We start from the raw sequence: 20,293 nt of genomic DNA, 5'->3' as shown, positions 1-20,293 counted from the left end.
TATTCCTTGAAATGAGCATTCCACACTCCATGGTTCTGTTTTCCGAGGTTCAGGAATGGTATTTGATGCATGACAGTAATGCTTTTTACTTCAGTCCCATCAGTCTTAATCTGTGTATCTTGTTTGCAATTGAAAACTTGAGGGAACTTAATGTGCCATTATTTGATCTCAGATCAGGCAAGTGTTGGTGGCCGTATAAGACTCCCAATTAACTTACCACAAACGTGCAAGGTTGGTGTTTTGCCAAAAATCCACGGGGCACTAATTTCATGGATTGAAACCATCATCAGCTAATTTTGACCGTAAGCTGCAGGCTACCAACTTGTGGTGGAGAGGATTAATGTTATCCTGGTCATTTATGGAATGTTTGTATCTTTTATTTGGGTACAGTGATTGAATTTTTGTGGCCTATGGTTCTGTTACTGTTGTACGAAAAACTTGTGAAATAGTAAATGGAGAAAACTTTGGGAGTAGTTTAAAGTGTTTACATTCCACCTGAATGTTATGATAATGTACTAATGTTGCTATCAAATTATAAAATAATGTGCAGTCTTAGCATTCGTCAGTACATTTTTATACTGGAAACAGGGTAATAACAATGTTTTGTTATCTATTAGCCATGACCGTGTATTCATAATGGGTGATGTAGTTGTTCATAACCATCCCCTTTTGAGGAATCTTGCAATAATTGTACATGCATAATGAACAAACCTCAGTCTAATATGGCATTAAGGACTATTTTTGCCAGAAATTATATTCAATAGTGAAATTTTCCATCCATTAGCATGCCTGAAAAATTAATTTGAGTACAATAAATAGAATTAACTTTGTTTGCCGTGTAGGTGGGTTGTGGAGTAAACTTCGGGCTGTTTTCATGACAATAGATAATGGGGCAAACAAAGATCTGCAGTTATATTTTATTCTTGAATAGATTTTTTTATAAAACCATAATATATTATTATTATTACTTTTTATTTGCCCAGAGATCACAATACAAAAATACCAGGTGGGTGAAGTATGTACATGATATAAGGCACGTCAATGAGGAGCAAAGACACAGGCTCAGTTAAGATACATAAAAGAATAGATGCTCATAGTTACATAAGTGTTTGGTACAAACCCATGAACATCGGCTGTAACATGCACATACAATATCAAATTCAGAAAAATCATTGATCACAAACATGAATCAGACCATTACCATTGCTAGAAACTAAAACTATGAACTTACTGGTCGGGAATATTGTTGAGATATTCATCAACCGAGTAAAACATATTGCGTTGTAGATATCTTTTTAGTTTATGCCTGAATACGGCAGTTCCCTGTGTATCCTTGATACTTTTGGGTAGTTTGTTAAATAATCTGATGCCCATTTCATTGGGTCCTAATTTCAATGCTTTAGTTCTTATATTCCCATAATGGAAGTCATTCCTGCCTCTGGTGTAATGATGATGATAGGCAGAGTTAAGAGAATAGTTGCCGATGTTATTTTTTATATATAGAATTAAAAACATAATGTAGATGCATGGGAGTGGTAGCAAATTTAATTCATGGAAAATAGGCCTTGATGGAGCATTGTAAGGTTATGGTGTGGACCCTAATAAAATATCCTTATGTTAAATACTTCATTTAATGAATATTTATAGAAAATAATTTTATTACACATGATTATGATGGGTTATCAATTGAAGGATTTTTTTGTAGAAACCACTTAAGTTGCCAATTCCATGCCAATCTCTCATTTTTCTTCATAGTTACCCATGATAGTATCCCAAATACTGAGCAGTTAAGTCATTATTCATCTGTTATTCAGATATTAGATTATAGGTGTTGAAACTATTCTTATCAGGTAATTTCAATGTATTTCTGTGCAAGCACACATCAAAGACATCTATTACATTTATTATGACTCTTGCCTACTTAACACCAGGCAGGCATTTATTCACATTCTAATTGAGGTTATTTTTTAGTGTCATATCCCTTGAAACTACTCGTCCTGACTAAAATTCTATCAGAATATTATTTTCTTTAAAATGATATGGAAAATTAGTGAAAATGATTACCTTTTTGTTTTCAACAGTGGTGGGAAACTACAGCAATCCATTCATTATGGTAAAATGAATGTGCCTCAGACTTAATGATGTGCTTGGATTCGTTTCATAAGCAATGTCAAAGTAAATGAGAAGTCATTGACAATTTAGGTAGTGCTTTGAATTTCTGTAAATAGGAGATATGTAAGTAGGGAATAAAGTGGAACTTGTCAGATTGATTTGATCTCAGGACTCTCATGAATGCATCCAGTAAAGGTTTGATCGAAAGAAGTTAATGATGTTTATATTTTTTTGAAATTTTGTCATGTTCCAGTGATTTATTAATTTTGAACATTATCAAAAGAACATTATAAAATATAATTTTGAGTCCCAATTAAAATTTTCCATCAATTTTGATTTAATATGCACTTTTCTTCTCATATTGTTCCCACAAAAATTTGTGTTTTGAGGTTTTATTGTGTATATAAGTCACTCGGCCCATCAACACCTTTGTGTGAATGCTTTTCCTTGGTGCTAATTACAGTTTGGAGTGTTCACAGGCATTGATTCCCGATTGGGTCGCAAACTCACACATCCACTGATAGCTCTTATCAGCAGGTAACTTTCATTTATCATCCTTTTTTTGCTACTCTCTCTTCAGTGTATATGTGATAGATGCTGCAGGTGCATTAGAGTGCAGTTGGCTAAGATGTTGAATTTATTACTTTACTTTTCCCTCAGTACTACATACATTTACTGTGTCATTGTAATTACGGCTTGGCATTCTCCTTCAGGAGGAACAGAGAGTACTTAGATTGCATTCCCTTCACTTACTTAGTACATGCGTAAAGATGAAGCTTGGTATATCTTGTCTGCTTTCCCTCCCATATCTATGAGTGAATGGACCATATTAGGGGCAACGTTGCCGATTATTTATATAAATTTTCATAAACCTGCCTTAATTCTGAGAGAACTGGCGGCACCATTTTGGATTTCACTTAGTTGAACCGCATCACTAAATATTTTGTCCTCTTGTTCAGTTCGAATGTGCTGGTCACAGTATTTTCTGCCAATGTTGATCAAAAGGAATGGTTTTGTAAATAATTTTGAGCTGTACTGAAGCATTTTTCTTTTAAGGTTGTAACTTTTATTTTTGAACAGCAGTCACTTACTATTGTGCAGGATAAAAGTCTGTACCATTTGTAACAGTTCAATTACTCGTGGTAAGTTAGGCAAAATGTTTAACTGTCCCTGTAAATCCAGATAATTTTTTCTGGAAAATAATTACATTGGGTGCCATGAGATAGTTAGGAACTGATGTCGCAGTTTTAGTAGCATACAAGCTTATGTTGACAAATTGTTTATTAAAATGTGTTGAAATAACCAACATGTTTTAATAATTTTTGTGTTTATGAAATGAGTGAAGGAATCAAACTGTCCTTGTATCTTTTATGATGATTGTTTGCCGTGGATAGCAGTTATTTTTTTAAACAAGTGAGCTATGAGTATCCAGTCGTGACAGATGTGACCTGAGGAAATTTCCTAATATTTTTACACATGGTAATAAATGAGACACTGTCTCAGGCATGACTTGGTGGAAGTCTTTTATAGTAAATGAATGAAGACTAACTTGGCAATTTCTACTGGACATTTAATTTTTCATGACTGGTTTCGTTGGCCACATTTATCAGGTGATGATGTTGCCTTGCAATGAAACCATGGTCGTGAAAAATTAGAAGTCCAGTGGAACTTACAAAGTTAGTTTTCATTCATGTATTATGGTAATGAATTATTGGAAACCGTCCAAGCATAGCCATGTGAGATATTGAATTATGTAGTGAAATCTTTATGGCCCTCAGTTAATAGACGGGAAATAATAATTGCCTTGCATGTATGGTCTCTCTAAAAAATAAGTTGAATCAAGCTGAGGGGATAATTGTATGTAGATCAAAGTACAAATTCTTCAAAATTGCACCCTTATGCAATGACACGCTGATGCAAGAGTACACTTTCTGGAAGGTATCAGTGGGAACTTCGTTCAGGTGCCTCCTCATGACCTTTTTGAAATCACCCAGTGTTCCAAAATGGTTGCCTTTCAAGCTCTTTTTTATTCTTGGGAACAAAAATCCAGTAGTGCCACATAGGGGCTATTGGGCAGCTGGGGCAGTGTTTGGCCTGGTACTCGGTCATGAGGAAGGCAGTATGGCAGTTTGTTGTCATGTTGCAGCCTTCGGTTAACAATTATCTTCTTCCTGATGCATTGTTCTCTTTTCCGAAGCCTGTGAGAACCTCCACATAAAACTGTTAACTGTTCCTCTCTGAAGCACAATCTCTTTATGGGTAATGCCTTTTAAGTTGAAAAAGACGACGAAAAAAAGACTGCTTATTTTTGGAACAAACTCTGTAGGTGATGAGTTTCCTATTATGTATGATCACGATATTTGGCAAGGGTATAGATAATGGAGCCACAACATTAGAGAACATCAAAATGCTGTTGTTTAACTGTGTTGTAAAGTGCATCTCTACTTGGCAGTAACTGTAAAAGTAAGTCACTAACAAGAGTTGTAGTGTTTTTTTATTCAGTTACCTTAACAAATTGGATTTAAGTATTTAAGCGTTTGAGCCCTTGATGTTTGAATCATGTGGTATTCAAATATCATTTCCTGAAGCTCAGAGCCACTTGCTGCTGCTCTCATATTTTTGCTAATACCATGCTTGTTTTTGCATAGCCTTGCATACTCATGTCAGTCCTCTCCCATCCCTCCCTCCCTCCATCCTTATTCCCTGCTCCAAAACCTGCATTGTCTCTCCCTTCTTGCTGATCCCATTATTGTACCTGTTCCCTTGCGACCCTTTCCTCATTTCAGTTTGGTGCCCTCACGCCCTTAGAGCCAAGACTGGGTAAAAAACTGATAGAACCACTCACAAACCTCATACACAGGTAAAAAAAATATGAATTTTGCAAGTTGTGTAACTTATGATATTGAGGTTACTTATATTAGTTAAGTGTGTCAGGTAATGGATGAGCCATGAGCCAAGCCTTTTTTTTGGATATAACCAAACATATTTTCTAATAGTTCTAATAGTGTTTCTGTTAGTATCACGTGACATGAGATTTTTAACATGAAACAGATTCAAATGCACGAGTCATTTTGGATTTGTAATACAATGTCGTATGGGTTTAACTCAGTATTCCACTGCTTATTGATTATCCTATTTCAACAAGTATTCTCCATTCACAAAATAAATAGTGGGCATTTAATAAAAATCTTAAAAAACTGTTTTCAACCAGTTTCATAGTGCTAACAATCGATTATCACGTACTGCCGATTATACAAATAAAATTATAAGTTGAAAAATCATTATGGAACATCTGTGAGGTAAATAATTAGAAATTTATAAACAAGTGTAGATAGTTGTAGTTTCCATTTGGACTACTGTTCTCATATCCCAATGAAAAAGATTTGTGGAGGATATCACCCCTGTAATCCTTGTGACCCAGTGTATCCTTAGTTTGCCACTGTATCAATCAAATGCAGTAAAGCTGCATGTGAAAGGTGATCAAGGGTTCTTGTTGATGGGTTGTGTTCTTGTTGATGGGCAAATATCATCAATTTTCTTGTATTGGGATCAAGTTAAACCAGTTTTTCTCATATTATGTGGTTCAATAATAAGTGTTGATTTGAACATGATATTGGTAATTAAACAATAGGAAGATGAATTAGTCAGCTTGCCAGTAAGCATTGTTGTGATGCATATTTTAGATACTAATTAATCTCATGATTTGAAACCAATTAAAAACCCTGGTTAATTAAATAGAAATTTCCAAATTAGTAAATGGCATCCTTCCTGGAAGAAAAAACAGGTTTTCGTGTCATTTCAATGTGATTATTTTGTGAATTCTTTATACGGTTGAAATTTCATCACTTGTGTCAAGTTTTTGTGTTAATTCAAATAGATTTTTTTCTCCTTGGATAGTTGGTGAATATTTTGACCTGTTTTCAGTCAGAAATATTAAGCTGTGTGTGGTTAAACCTGCATGCCTTTTTAAATCAATTTCAAAAGAATTTTGAATTAAAAATAATTTTGTCAAAATAATCTTTTTACTTCTGTCTAAAAGTTAAATTTGGGAATTCCACAAAGGCGGCGAACTAAAGGCTGAAACCATTTGTACCATCCAATCAAGTTGTGGTTGTCATAAAGTTTTTCTTAGATAATTATTGCAAAATTAATTCAGTTAAATTCTAATTTTTTTAATTGTGCCATCTCATTTTTCCTGTAATTAATGATTTATCAATGATTGTAATTTCTCATGGCAATTATCATATTTTCCCATCGATAATCTGCGCGTTATCTCTACAAAAATATTCAGATGATTGACAAAGTGACGATTCGCATTATGTAATGAAAATTGAAAAAAATCCAAACATAGATGTATTTTTACTTTGCACCTATGCACGTTCAAGATAACTGTAATGCTCTGGGCATGTGGAATCTATAGAAATTCATTATAACTACAAAATTCTGGGTGTGCGTTATCGATGGGAAAGTACGCTAATATTCTTATACGTAATATTGAATGAAGATATCAATCTCATTAATATTTACATGATCTCTCCACAATTAATGCTTTGTCGTTGCTGCATGTTGTTATGCCTTTATGGGTAGAATGCCTATATCAATTTTATGAAGTACAATGGAAGATGGTTCAATTGATCCCGTACATAGATAAATCTTAATAGATAATGAACTTAAGTATGGTGGGTTGCCTGTGCCGAAGGATAATTGTTCAACCGAACAAGTGCTCAATGACTTTCTATACAGCTTGAAATGATAATCAAGTAGTGCCATAAGATATCAGAAGTATTTATAATAATAATTTATTCAGTCCTGACCGAAGAAAACTTAATGGTAATACGTAACCATTTTATACAAAGCTTTTTAACTAAGCCTGTAGGTGTTTGACTCTTGGCAATTTCCAAAAAAAATAATTTTATTGAATCAGAACTTCCACAGCCTGAGTCAATTTTTTCCAAACAAATCCAACCTGTCAATTAACAACAAAAGTGAAAAATTCCTGCATAATTAACTTTTTTTGCTAATAAACGTTGGTATGTCTCCTAATTCAAAGTATTATATATTTTTCTGATTGTATGGTACATACATCAGTATTTAGGCCTAAATAACTTTTGATTAGAGCAATAAGCAAAGAGAGGAGATTACTAGTTGGATTCCACAGTTCAAGAAATGTGCCACTGAAATTAAGCTCATCTTTCTAGACCCTAAGATTAAATAGACTTATTAAGGACACGTTTATTGTAATTTAGTACATTTATCTTCTTGGTACATTTTACTAATGTTAATCTATTATGAGAGGATTAAGCACTTGAAAATATAAAATGTTCATTATTCTCTGTTAAAACAACCTCACATCAGGTTGCCAATAGAATATTTTAAAATGGTGTTGATTATCTATCGTTATCACTACTATTTATAGTTTTATTTTGACCATATGCCATGACTTGAGAGCTTATATATGTTCTTAAAATGTGCAGATGATGGTGTTAAATTGTAATGGTTTCCAATTAGTGTGTTGGGTATGAGAAATTGAATTTCTAAGAATTAGGGTGCACTCCTGTGACATGAAAGCTAAGCTTTAATCAGTGATATGATTCATGGCCAACTTCACATCACAAGTTTCAAATATTTTTTTCAGTTTCAAGTGCCAATAACACTACAAACTAAGGAACGTGGGAATATGTTTGGGAACATCCTGTAGAATTGATAAGATTATTGTATTTATATGGATTTAGAATGCCCAGTTTTAAATTTGTTGTCTTATGAAATCTTTCCTAGTTGATTTTATATTGTGTGGCTAATGTGTAGTTGATCTTCTGCTTGTAACAGCTTCCTGGTAAATAGTTTAATGACTTTAGTTTAGAGATGATATTTTAGGAAATGTGAATAGTACAGGACATTGAAAAGTACAATCATTTGGTGTAAATTAAAATTTGATGTTTGTGTAGCCAAGTTTTTATCGGTCAAATGATGGCCCTAGTTTAAATTTGCCTTCTAATTGTCTTTATTTCTGTGATGACATTTTCTTGTTTTTTTAGGTTTGGAGAAAAATTTTGTGGTATGCTTTAGATTGTGCAGGTTTGAGGGAGCATGTTTAAAAATATGGTTTTTATGATTAGATAGTTGTTATCCTTACTTCACATCAGCATGTTTTTGACAGGAACTTTTCTGATGGATAGGATTTCAGTTAGTTGCTATTCAGGAGTGCTATTTGTATAGGTTTCACAAAGCATCTAAAAAAGTGGGAAAGTTACAACCAATAATTATTTTAGCAGTCATGGAAATCTTAACCTAAATATTTGCGCTAATCTTTTGACGAGTGTTTTGATTATTTTCCTCACTTGTAGTGAATGACCTTATTGACCAAAGACATGTAATTACTCTTCTTTCACTGCTGTGAGAAATTTTAGTTTAGAATTTTGCTACTAGTTGAAGTTAATTGAATTTCACTCCTATCACTCCTAATCATTTTAATAATCCTTTTTTCTCTATTTTCATAGTTTTTTTGTTGAATTGGATTTATTAATTTATGGAAGGCTAAGCTCACTTAAGTGAGGCCCTTAATTAAATGAGGATGGTGGTCACTTTATTATTGAAGAGTAAAAGCTTGTCATTTCTTTATCAGTCATATTTGTCTGAAGGTTTCACTTTAGAGTAAGTAATGTATAATCACTATGCTATCATCAGATACCAAATGTTTTTATATGCATAAAGAGTGGTGTGTGTTTATGGAGAATTAATTAACTGTTTAAAATTGTCACTAATAAAAATTTATCATTGGGATATCTCTTGTCACAATTTCATCCTTTAATCTATAGCACATGAGGAATATGTTGTGTGGTAAATCATGTTATGCACTTCATTTTATATGCCATGATTATTCAAGTGTGTTTTTCTTTGCATGGTTTTTTGCCTTAGGTCATAGTTTGAATTGAATGCATAACTTTTTAAAATGTTCTTAGAAATATTTTTCTATTGGTATGCATTGTTTAAAAAATTGAAATTCTTGACTGGAGTTCAAGTTTTATTATACATATACAATGTGTTACTTGGCCATGACATTACATGTGATGGTAACTTCATCTGTGATTTATTTTTGGATAAATTAAATTTTTAGTATTTTTGTAGTTTCTTTTGAGTAATGCCTCTCTTTATTTTTCCAGTACATCTGCTATGTCTTTACTCTACGAATGCATCAACACCGTTATTGCAGTACTAATTTCTATTTCCTCGGGAATGCCAAACCACAGTGCCTCAATCCAGGTTTGTTTATACACTTGGTGAATTATGATTTTAATGTTAAATTGTTCTGAAAGATGTGCACTGCTCATAATTTTTCATTTTTAGGTTAAAGAGCACCATATTTCTTGTTCTTGCATTTCATAATTGTTATCACCACAGTAAACATTTTTATTGGTAATTCATTGGAGCTCTATGTGTGATTTAATTTGTATACATTAATATCAATCATAGAACCTTTCTTCATGTTGTATTATTTACTATGTGCTTTGCCATTCAACAATTTGTTAGGTATTTTTATGTAGATAGATCGGTATTATTTCATGGTTTTTTGCTGTCGAAGTTTCCAAATTTATTAATAGTGGCAGCCAGTACACTTTAAGATGAATAAAATGGTTTCCAGTCACTTTCAAACAATGAAAGATTTGATTGGTGATTTATTTCCTTTTTATTTTTCTCCACAGCTCTGTGTGCAGAAGCTGAGGATTCTAATAGAGGATACTGATCAAAACTGTAAGTGAGGTTGAAATAATATTTTTTTTAACCTTAACAAAGCTGTTCTTAAGAAGAAAATTGAGTAATGAATAGTGATAATGTGAGCAAATTAATCCATGGTCATAGTGCTGGTTACCATCCTTTATAAGTGGCAATTAACAGTATTATAAAGATGTGCAGTGCTCAATACATGCAGAATAACAGAAGAATAGTGAAAAAGCATACTCTTTGTAGATAGATAGATAGTTGTCTTTATTTTGGAGCGACGTTGAGACTTTTGAATCTCTTCTGCCACCTAACCCCTGTCACACATTTACAATATTAAACTTATAAATAAATTACAAAAATTGTACATAACTAGCAATGATATTAATACATACGAGGGTCATCCGGAAAGTAGTACCTGTTCGTGCCGCATGAAGTGCTGACGACGCGAGTAGCCGCTGGACGAGGTCAGATAGCTTCAGTGGCTTGTCTGCCTTCTCTGAGCCAAGTTGCGTGACGCTAGCATTGCCTGTGTTGTTTCTGTGATTGTTTACAATGTTTAAAAAAATTGAGAACGCCGCCAGTTGTGAAGTGAGGGCAGTGATTAAATTCCTCAATGCAAGAAACGTTCGCCCATGTGATATTCATCGCCAATTAAAGGAGGTGTATGGAGACAATGTAATGGACGAGTCGTCTGTTCGGCGGTGGTGTCGCAACTTCAACATGGGGAGGGGGAACACACACGACGATGAGCGTTCGGGGAGACCGTCTGTCATTACAGACCAACTGGTGAGCTCAGTTGACGAATTCGTGAGGAACGATCGGCGCGTCACAATTGATGACATCTGTGAGCATTTTCCCAATGTTTCTCGAACAATTGTTCATGAAATTGTTAAACACCATCTGCATTATGCAAAAATTTGTGCAAGATGGGTCCCTCGCGTATCTCAATGAGCTGGCGGCGAAGGACTATGCAGCAGGAATACAGAAACTTGTCACACGTTATGACAAATGCCTTAATTTGCTTGGAGATTATGTTGAGAAGTAGTTTAAAGTATCCTCTTTCAAATAAAATTTTTTATGTTTGTTAATATTTACTTTTGTGTCTTTATTTCACGAACGGGTACTACTTTCCGGATGACCCTCGTATAATATCTTAGGACTAACATATAGCAACACAATACATTAGTTGCCTAGTTAATTGATAACTATGACACAATTTATGCAACATAAACAAGTAAAATACATGCAAATACTATACACATACTTACAAATACATGCAGGCAATACTTGTCAAACAATATTCCTGGTTATATTTACAATTGCCAATACGAAGTATGATGCTCATGCGAAAGAAAAAGGAAGGATCTCAAAGTCTGTTCACAACTCAATTTTCACTGGTTGGTTTGCTGGGAAATTAGTGACTGATAAAGTGCGTGCTGGAATGATGGGAGAGATGGTGCATTAGTTATAACGGATGATAGCTCATGCCAATGACGACATGCTGCGACTACAAATGACTGGTTGTATTTAATTGTTCTGTGATGATAGATAACGAGTTTATGATTACCTTTGGTATTTATTTTATGTATTCCATCAAGGGTATTGAAATCATTGGTAAAATACTGAGTGGTGTTATAATTTAGTATTTGGTAGAGTAAGGACAGCGGGGATCGGAATGGTGCGGTGGCTAACGTACAGGCTTCCCACCAAGAGAGCCTGGGTTCGAATCCCGAAGGCGGCAGATATTATTCAGTGGTATCCCAATCCGTACTTCAGGTGCTTCATGGAGAGCACTTTGAGTGAGTACGACATCCATCAGATGGGACGTTAAACTGTGGATCCCTTGGCACCTTTCAACAAGATTAGGCTAATGCCGATGCCAGGTTTCTCTCCACCCTTCCTTTCCCATCCATCCCTAATGGCGCAAATCACCTTAGCTGTCGGTCATCTCCCCTAAAACTGCTACTAGAAAGGACAGCATGTGGAGTTTTCTATGAGAATCCAGAAATAGCCAGTTGAGTTTTTAAAAATATTCTGTAATGTGGTCTGTAATTTTCAAATTGTATATGAAGCGTATGCATGAGTTAAGTGCCTTTAGTAGTTTTACTGACAGCTCGTTTGAAAGGTCTTGGTACGCTATATCACCATAATCAAACCGAGGAATAAAATAAATAATTGAAACTCATTCCCACTGTCTAACCATGATTTCTGTAAGGTAATGCCACCAGTTTATTTTTACTAAAAATATGTTTGATATACATATATTTTCATTCTCAACATTACCCTATCGGCTTTTGTGATTCTGCTTCATGAAATGCTGCAACCAGTGTTTTCATTATGTCCCTGTAATGAGTAGTAGTAGTAGTTTTGAGGGGAGGCGACCGACAGCTAAGGTCATTTGCGCCATAGGGGAAGGACAGGAAAGGATGAAGGGTGGAGAGAAACCCGGCGTCGGCATTAGCCTACTCTTTACGAAAGGCGCCAAGGGGTCCGCGGCTTAACGTCCCATCCGACGGACGGCGTACTCACTCAAAGTGCCCTCCACAAAGCACCTCAAGTAGGGATCGAGATACCTCTGAAAAATATTCAACACCGCCGGGATTTGAACCCGCGCCCTCAGGGTGGGAAGCCAGTACGTTAGCCCCCGCACCATCTCGATCCCCTCCCTGTAATGAGCAAATATTTTAATCTTGTTGTTAAAATTGTAATACATTTTGTTGGATTAATATACCACCTTGGAGTGTATAACGGCAATAACAAGAGTTGAAAAATTCAGGGATTAACATATCTCTGGAGTGGAAAGATGTGGAGCTAAATATCATAGAAGTTAAATTTCACTGGGTTGAAAAAAATCAATCCAAGTTGTCAGGACTGGATTGATCTACTTGATATCACCATGAGCAAAATACCTTCACTCATGAGTAATCATTCATGAACCATCCTATGCCATGCCATGATGTTTAAAGCCTTTCTTGATTAATTAGCCATTGATCTGTAAAAACCTAATCAAATTAATATTCATGTATTAACAGAACAAATGTAGAATATTATTATTTTGGTTATGTGGAGATTAAACCAGTATCAAATACCTCATCTCATCCCCAGGAAATACCACAAACAGTACAAGGTGTTTTTTGAATGAATTGCAAACTGAAATTGATGCAAGTTCTGATGCTGAGTATCAAAACATGAAGGTTATAATGACCAATTGGAAATAGTCGCATAAAAAGGGGCCAATTTGTCATGATCCATATTATTTTATTCATTTTTGATTTGCTTGAATTTTTAGGTGATTTTTGGCTTTGCACAGGTTTTTAGGGCATTCAGGTTAGTCTATCAGTGATCACAGGTATCATCAGATTGTGAGGAGATGGTACATATAGTGTGTGATGTCTCGTTTTATCACTTATATCTCTCTCTTTTATGCCTCTTATGCTGCTTCAGTGAAGTATCTTGGTCTCCTTGCAATGTCCAAAATCTTGCGGACCCACCCAAAGAGCGTCCAGGCCCACAAAGACCTCATCCTACAGTGCCTGGATGATAAGGATGAGTCAATTCGACTGAGGGCTCTTGATCTCCTCTATGGAATGGTGAGAGGCATCAATAAAATTCATTGTTCCCATCAATAACTTGACCCCTCCCATCAGGATAACAGATAAGAGTCTTAAATTGTCCAATATGTTCTTGGATTTCTATAAATTATATTCAGTTCAATGCAGAAAGAATTAATGTATGTGCTAATGTGTAGATTTACTCTGAAATACAAAACTTCTGTGAGAAAAATCAGGGATTGATCTATATTCAAGAGAGGTATTGTTTACCAAGTTAAAATAGATGTTGTTTGAGATGTTGAATGAACTTCTACTAGGTTGGACTCCAAAATTTACTGCTGTTACCACCATGTAATAATAACATAATAATTAAATTCTAAATGACTTTTCTTAATACAAAAAATACCGTTGGCTGTTTGCTACAGTACAGTGGTGAAAACAAATGATTATAGCCGTAACATCTGGGCAGTACTCTGGGCTCGGGCTGTAAATTTCAGATTCCACTCAAAATCTGACTGTCAATGATAATGGCTAATACCATTTCCTATCAAAATAAATATCGATCATTTACCACTTGATATAACTACCATTAAAAGTTTTAAGTTGCTTTTAGTCCTTATTGCTTAAGAGCATGCTCTTAACTTGAGCTCTCAACTTACATAAAATTAAAATTAATTCACTGGAATAAACTTATCAACATTTAATAATTATGAAGAAAAGTAGTTATGACAACTCAAGATATGTGAAAAACAGAAATGTGAAGTGGAATTCTGGGGTCAACCTATACTGGGGTTTGTATGACAAATATTCTTAATGTGATCTTTTGTGGCCATAATAGCTTAGTAATTGATATTGAATTCGATGAAGCATTGCCATTAATTGTGCTTGAATACATCACCATTGCTGAAAGCAACTTCCATTTTTTCTTTGGTTTTTATTACCTAAAACTTGCCTTCAGACCTATCAAACCAACCTTCAGGTTGAAAACTGATTTTTTTATTACCTGAAATAGTTTGCTGCTGCAAAAATTTTGGGAAATACTACGCTAGGACTTCTGAGCAATAAAAAAATAAATAGTCTTAAAACTTGAGACAAGAAATCCTTGTGTAAAACACCCTAAATTTCTTTGATCAGAAATATCCTGTGATCCCATAACATTCTAACAAATTTTTCACCCTTCATTCTTTGTAATGTTCCTGTATTTTGTTTATTACTAAATAGTACAATTGATTGAATGGTGTTAATGTGCAACTCCTGTGACCAAGGTTATGCACAGTTTGCAGCAGAATAATTTGCTGATTTGAATTCGAAAACCCTACATGAATTCATTGTCAATCATTTATTAAGTAATGGCCTGATGGAATTTGGCGAGGTCATATCTGCAGCTACAAAATACCTTGTGAAGGGTTTGCTCTTAACTTTTTTTTTAAATGATGCCAAATTAGGTTTCCAAGAAGACGTTGATGGAGATTGTTAAAAGACTGATGGTGCACATGGACAAGGCAGAAGGGACATCCTACCGAGATGAACTCTTGTCCAAAATAGTTCAGATCTGCTCCCAAGGGAATTATCAGTACATCACTAACTTTGAATGGTAAGCTGCACAGAGTTTCATTCTGTTCTAAAATCCTTATTTATATATTCAACTGATTCAGGTGAGATGTAGTGGAAGTTCGTCATTATGAGAAACAGATTTGCACTTTTCCTTAGATTAATTGTAACGTACAACGCGTTTCAGTTCATCGAACCATCTTCAGGTACAAGACCTGAAGATGGTTCGATTTGCTGAAACGCATTGTATGTTACAATAAATCTGTAGAAAAGTGCAAATTTGTTTCTCATAACCTTCTTTATATTTATTTCCCTGGAAGATAAATTACCCCTCCAAATTCTTTCATGAAATCATTTGGATGATAGTGGATTCCGTTGATTTGCGATGAGCCAGAAATTGGTGTTATTATCATTATTGGTATACTACTGATTAAGCTAGGTTTTGGATGAACACAGCTTGTTCAATGATACATTTCCTTATCTGTAATAACAAAATGCAACCTGACTTCTGATGCTATAATGGGTCCCTCTTTAATTCTGCATACTTACTTCATCTTTTAATAATAATAATTTTAATTTAATGAATCCAACATGCCTATTCTTTGACTATCTCATCCTCTCTTGTGTAACATTCTCCCCCCCATGTCACTGTTTGCAACATATTATTGCTAATCACAATGCTCTGCATCCATATTTGCATCCCTTCCATGCTTGTCTGTCATTATTCCTTCCATCAGTCTTCAATATCCCATTGCCAATCAAAATGCACTGCATCCATATGTGTACCTCTTCCTTGTTTGTCTATCATTCTCCCTTCCATCAGTCTTCAACATCCCATTGCCAATCAAAATGCACTGCATCCATATTTGCATCCCTACCATGCTCGTCTATCATTCTCCTTTCCATCAGTCTTCAATATGCCATTGCCAATCAAAATGCATTGCATCCATATTTGTACCCCTTCCTTGCTTGTCTATCATTTCCCCTTCCATTAGTCTTCAACATCCCCTTGCAAATCATAAGGAACTGCATCCATATTTGTACCCCTTCCTTGTTTGTCTATCATTCTCCCTTCCATCAGTCTTCAACATTCCATTGCCAATCAAAATGCACTGCATCTATCTTTCCTGCATCCTTTATACTTTGAAAAAAATCGGCAACTACAGCGGAAAAAATCCCTAAGCCTAAGGACCAGATCCCTGTCCTCATGCATGAAGGAGTATATGAGATTAAGTGCACATGTGGAGAATCCTCTATCGGCCAAATATTGCACAATATTGCTAAATAATATTCCATGAGGGATCGCCCACTGCCCCTGTCCCTTCCTTCATGCTTCAAAGTGTATAAGAGACTGTGCTTGGTTTCATTCTGTACCTGAAGATGATGTTGTAATTTTGAGACCTAAATCGAAATAAATTTCTAAATTGGAAAGTTTCAATTATCTGGTCATTGATTAGAATGTATCTTCACCATTAATGAGAACACTTAATAATGTTCTAAAGATGACTACAATCGGTAAAAACTTGCTCTTTTGTATATTTACTACATTAATTAATGACTTATTAATCACAGTGATCTATTCCCGAGGATGGTTATGGTGGGTTTCATATCAAGGCTTTTTGATTGATTTGTTGTCCTTACGCAGGTATGTGAGCGTGCTGGTGGAGTTAACAAGGGTGGAGGCCCTGGGTCGCCAGGGGTCACTCATCGCAGGGCAACTCCTGGATGTAGGCATCAGGGTGGCTGCCATTCGACCGTTTGCCACCCGACAGATGGCTCTGCTCCTTGACAATGCCCACTTCTTGGCCAGTGGCGCCGGGGGCAGCTCGGGTGATGGCACCAGCACTGGCTGTGGTCCGTTGGCATCATCTGTGGCAGAAGTGTTGCATGCTGCGGCCTGGATCTGTGGGGAGTTCTCACAGTGAGTGCACACCTGGTGCATGGGTGATCTTTGGTCCAGACTATCCTATCTTGAACAGAGTTAAACATTACAGTTTCAGGTTTAACTTTGTGGAATTCCTTCTTTATGAGGGGGAAAAAAAGAAACTTTACACGTCCACAATAAATCTTTATTGTGGAAGTGAAAAGTTTCTTTTTTACCCTCATATTGAACAGTGTTGTAGGTACAAACATTTAGAAGTATAGGTACACCTCAGAACCAATCTGACAAGATTTAATTATAGGTATTTTACCTCATCATTATACCAGGGACTGTCAAATGAAAACCAAACACCCGCTATAATACACAGTCTGCGCGAAAGGTGGCAACACTATTGTTACATATCAATGCTACCAATGCTGTGATAGGAGAACTGCATAATGCCCACTCACAGGTGCACGCATTTGTTGGGTTATGTCCTCGTTCGTGTTTGCAGACTGGGCTAGTGTGTTCATCCAGCTGTGGAAATGGCGGCAAGCAAAGAAGAGCACATAGGTGTAGTTAGTTATCTGGTGGCTGAGATGCTAGATTTCACAATATACCCTGTTGCATGTCTGAAAATTTTTTTAAATTAAAGCATTAAATAATATTGACAACTTTTGATTTTGTGGTAGAAATGAAGGACTCATGAAATCTGTATAGAAAGGTATTTAAAACTTGTATTTTTTTAAAAAAAGCATATCGATGCTTCAAAGTTTTTAATTATCTTTGTGGTGATAATTTTATTAAATGTATTAGGTGCTGGGAAGGTAGAATACCATGGTTAATCCTCAAAATTGATAATTTACTCATGAATAATCTAGAATTTACTATATGTGGAATTACTGAGCTAGTGTATTATTTCATAATGGAACTCCATGAAATTAAACGGGCTACCGTTAAATTTGACAGTGTAATCTATGAATATAATGTTACTTATCATTACTCTTGTTGTAATGGTACGAAACATTTGAAGGGAAATATTAGGACTATCATATAGAGGAAGAATACAAGGACAAGCTCCTCAATTTTGAAATTGGACAATGATCCTAAGAACTTGTTTGTTTAAGGTGTTATTACTCAGTGGCATAGCAGGTCGAGAAGGTGAAGGAAGGAGCAAATCAAATTTTACTGCTCAACCCACTTAACAAATTAATGCTGTTCTTTTCAACAGCATGCTAACACTTTACCCTGTTAGAAATTAGATACACCTATGAATACTACATTTCACATCGATATTTTTCAAAGGAGTGCCTCCGTAGAATTCCAATTATTTAAGGGATGGAATCATCCTTCAAATAAAAAATGATAAATCTTAAAATTCTTTTCTCATTTAATTTAGAATGAAAGCAATTAGTTAAAATTTTATTTCTTTTGTAGGGACAATGGAGAATGTACTACCTTGATCAAAAAGTTCCCGGAATAACCACCGTGTGGCGCTCCCATCGTTCCGATTTGAGTTCTGTTTTTTTTGTTAAATTGGTACATCTGTTGTTGATATTCCCTTTAAATCTTAGTGTCATAACTTGACATTTGCAAAAGTTACGGTCGGTTTTCGGTATGTCCATCAGTGCTTCCTGCGATTTTTCCATTACTTCCTCTCGGCTGCTAAAACGCGTTCCCCGTAATGGTTTTTTAACTCGATTGAACAGAAAGAAGTCACAGGGAGCCAAATCAGGTGAATTCGGTGGCTGTTGGATGGTATTTGTTGCATTTTTCGTCAAAAAATTACGAATAATGATAGCACTGTGCGACGGTGCGTTATCATGGTGCAAAATCCACGAGTTTTCTGCCCACATTTCTGGTCTCTTTCGGCGAATTGCTTCACGCAAACGTCTCATAACGCCCAAATAATACTCTTTGTTTACTGTCTGGCCTTCTGGCAAAAATTCATGATGCACTACACCGTTGTAATCCATGAAAACCATCAGCATTGCCTTCTTTTTTGACTGAAAACGACGTGGTTTTTTTGGTCTCGGCTCATTTGGTGAACGCCATTCACTTGCCTGATGTCTGGATTGCGTGTCGTACTCATAAACCCACGTCTCGTCTCCAGTAATGATCCTTTTGATGAATGTGGGATCGGATTCAGCCTCGCAAATCATGTCTTTTGCGACGTCAACACGGTCTCTCTTTTGCATGAAATTGAGGTCTTTTGGCACCAACTTTGCTGCTACACGACGGAAACCCAAATCATTAACCACAATGTCTTGGGCGGATCCATAGGCAATGTTCAAGTCCTCCGCTATTTCTCTGATGGTTAATTTGCGGTTATTGACCAACATTTCTTTTACTTTATCAATTTTTTCACCGACTTTCGATGTCGATGGTCTGCCACTGCGTTCATCATCTTCGATTGACTCACGACCACTTCTGAACCGCTCGTGCCACTGGTAAACGACCGTTTTTTTAGAGAATCGTTGCCGAAACACTTTTCCAACATTTCCAACGTCCGTGCGCCACTAAATCCGTTTTTTACGCAAAATTTAATACAAGTTCGTTGTTGCAAATTTAAATCCATTTCTGCAATTGTAAAAAATCGCCAACACACACAGAGATAGATGTACTCTTGGCTACGTAACTTTTGCAAATGTCAAGTTATGACACTAAGATTTAAAGGGAATATCAACAACAGATGTACCAATTTAACAAAAAAAACAGAACTCAAATAGGAACGATGGGAGCGCCACACGGTGGTTATTCCGGGAACTTTTTGATCAAGGTAGTATATCTCTCAATATATCCCATTTCAATGATTTGATATTAATTCACTCCAGGATATTAGAAACACCTAGATTTTCACCATTCTTTTCCTGTTTTTTCCTGCTTGCATCATATTTCTATGTGAAAACCTCGAAAGCTTATGTATTTATCATCTATATGTTTATAGATTTCCAGTAATTTCCAGCCTATGTTCATATTTTCATTTTTTGGTGAATCCTGTTCAAGTTTTTTAGCAGGGGTAGGTACCTACATCTTTGATTTCCACTCTTATCATTGGCACTGAGGAAAAGTGACTTGGGATTTGTACCATGGCCCCTGATATGGGGCAAGGTTATGTATATTTCTTGCTTTAAGCACTACTAACTGGCCAGGGAATGCGATTTAAAAAATGGCCTCGTTCGAAATTTTTCACTTTTCTAAGTTACCAAAAAGATTTCAATGCTTATGTTTTGTTTGACAGGCACCTGTCCTCTCCTGTGTCTACATTGGAAGCAATGCTGCGTGGAGGACGATTACCATCTCTCCCAGGGCACACGCAAGCTGTGTTTGTGCATAATGTCCTCAAACTCTTTGCTGCAGTCATGGCAAGGCCCAAGAATGAAGGCGGGGACCTGGAAACTATTGATAAGGTCAGCCCAGTTCTTCATTTTTGTTCTCTTTAACTGAAAATTTCATTGAATCCCCATTCAACATCTTTGAATACAGTATATTTTAGGCC

The 20,293-nt window shown here is 35.7% G+C and overlaps 1 protein-coding gene across 1 annotated transcript in view; it reads left to right on the top strand.

Moving 5' to 3' along the window:
• g (adaptor-related protein complex 3, delta 1 subunit-like garnet) overlaps positions 1-20,293 on the top strand; it is a 52,778-nt gene that overhangs the window by 10,130 nt on the left and 22,355 nt on the right. Inside the window, exons 7-13 of the mRNA XM_071593998.1 lie at positions 4,899-4,972; positions 9,273-9,372; positions 9,813-9,861; positions 13,276-13,421; positions 14,828-14,976; positions 16,579-16,854; positions 20,036-20,204. Of these exons, the coding sequence (XP_071450099.1) occupies positions 4,899-4,972; positions 9,273-9,372; positions 9,813-9,861; positions 13,276-13,421; positions 14,828-14,976; positions 16,579-16,854; positions 20,036-20,204 (963 nt within the window). The remainder of the gene's footprint in view (positions 1-4,898; positions 4,973-9,272; positions 9,373-9,812; positions 9,862-13,275; positions 13,422-14,827; positions 14,977-16,578; positions 16,855-20,035; positions 20,205-20,293) is intronic.

The sequence above is a fragment of the Hetaerina americana genome, unplaced genomic scaffold, assembly GCF_022747635.1.
Source record: "Hetaerina americana unplaced genomic scaffold, ioHetAmer1.1.p SCAF_6, whole genome shotgun sequence".
NCBI lineage: Eukaryota > Metazoa > Arthropoda > Insecta > Odonata > Calopterygidae > Hetaerina > Hetaerina americana.
The sequence above is the reverse complement of the archived record's forward strand: the minus strand, read 5'-3'. Positions and strand labels throughout refer to the sequence as shown.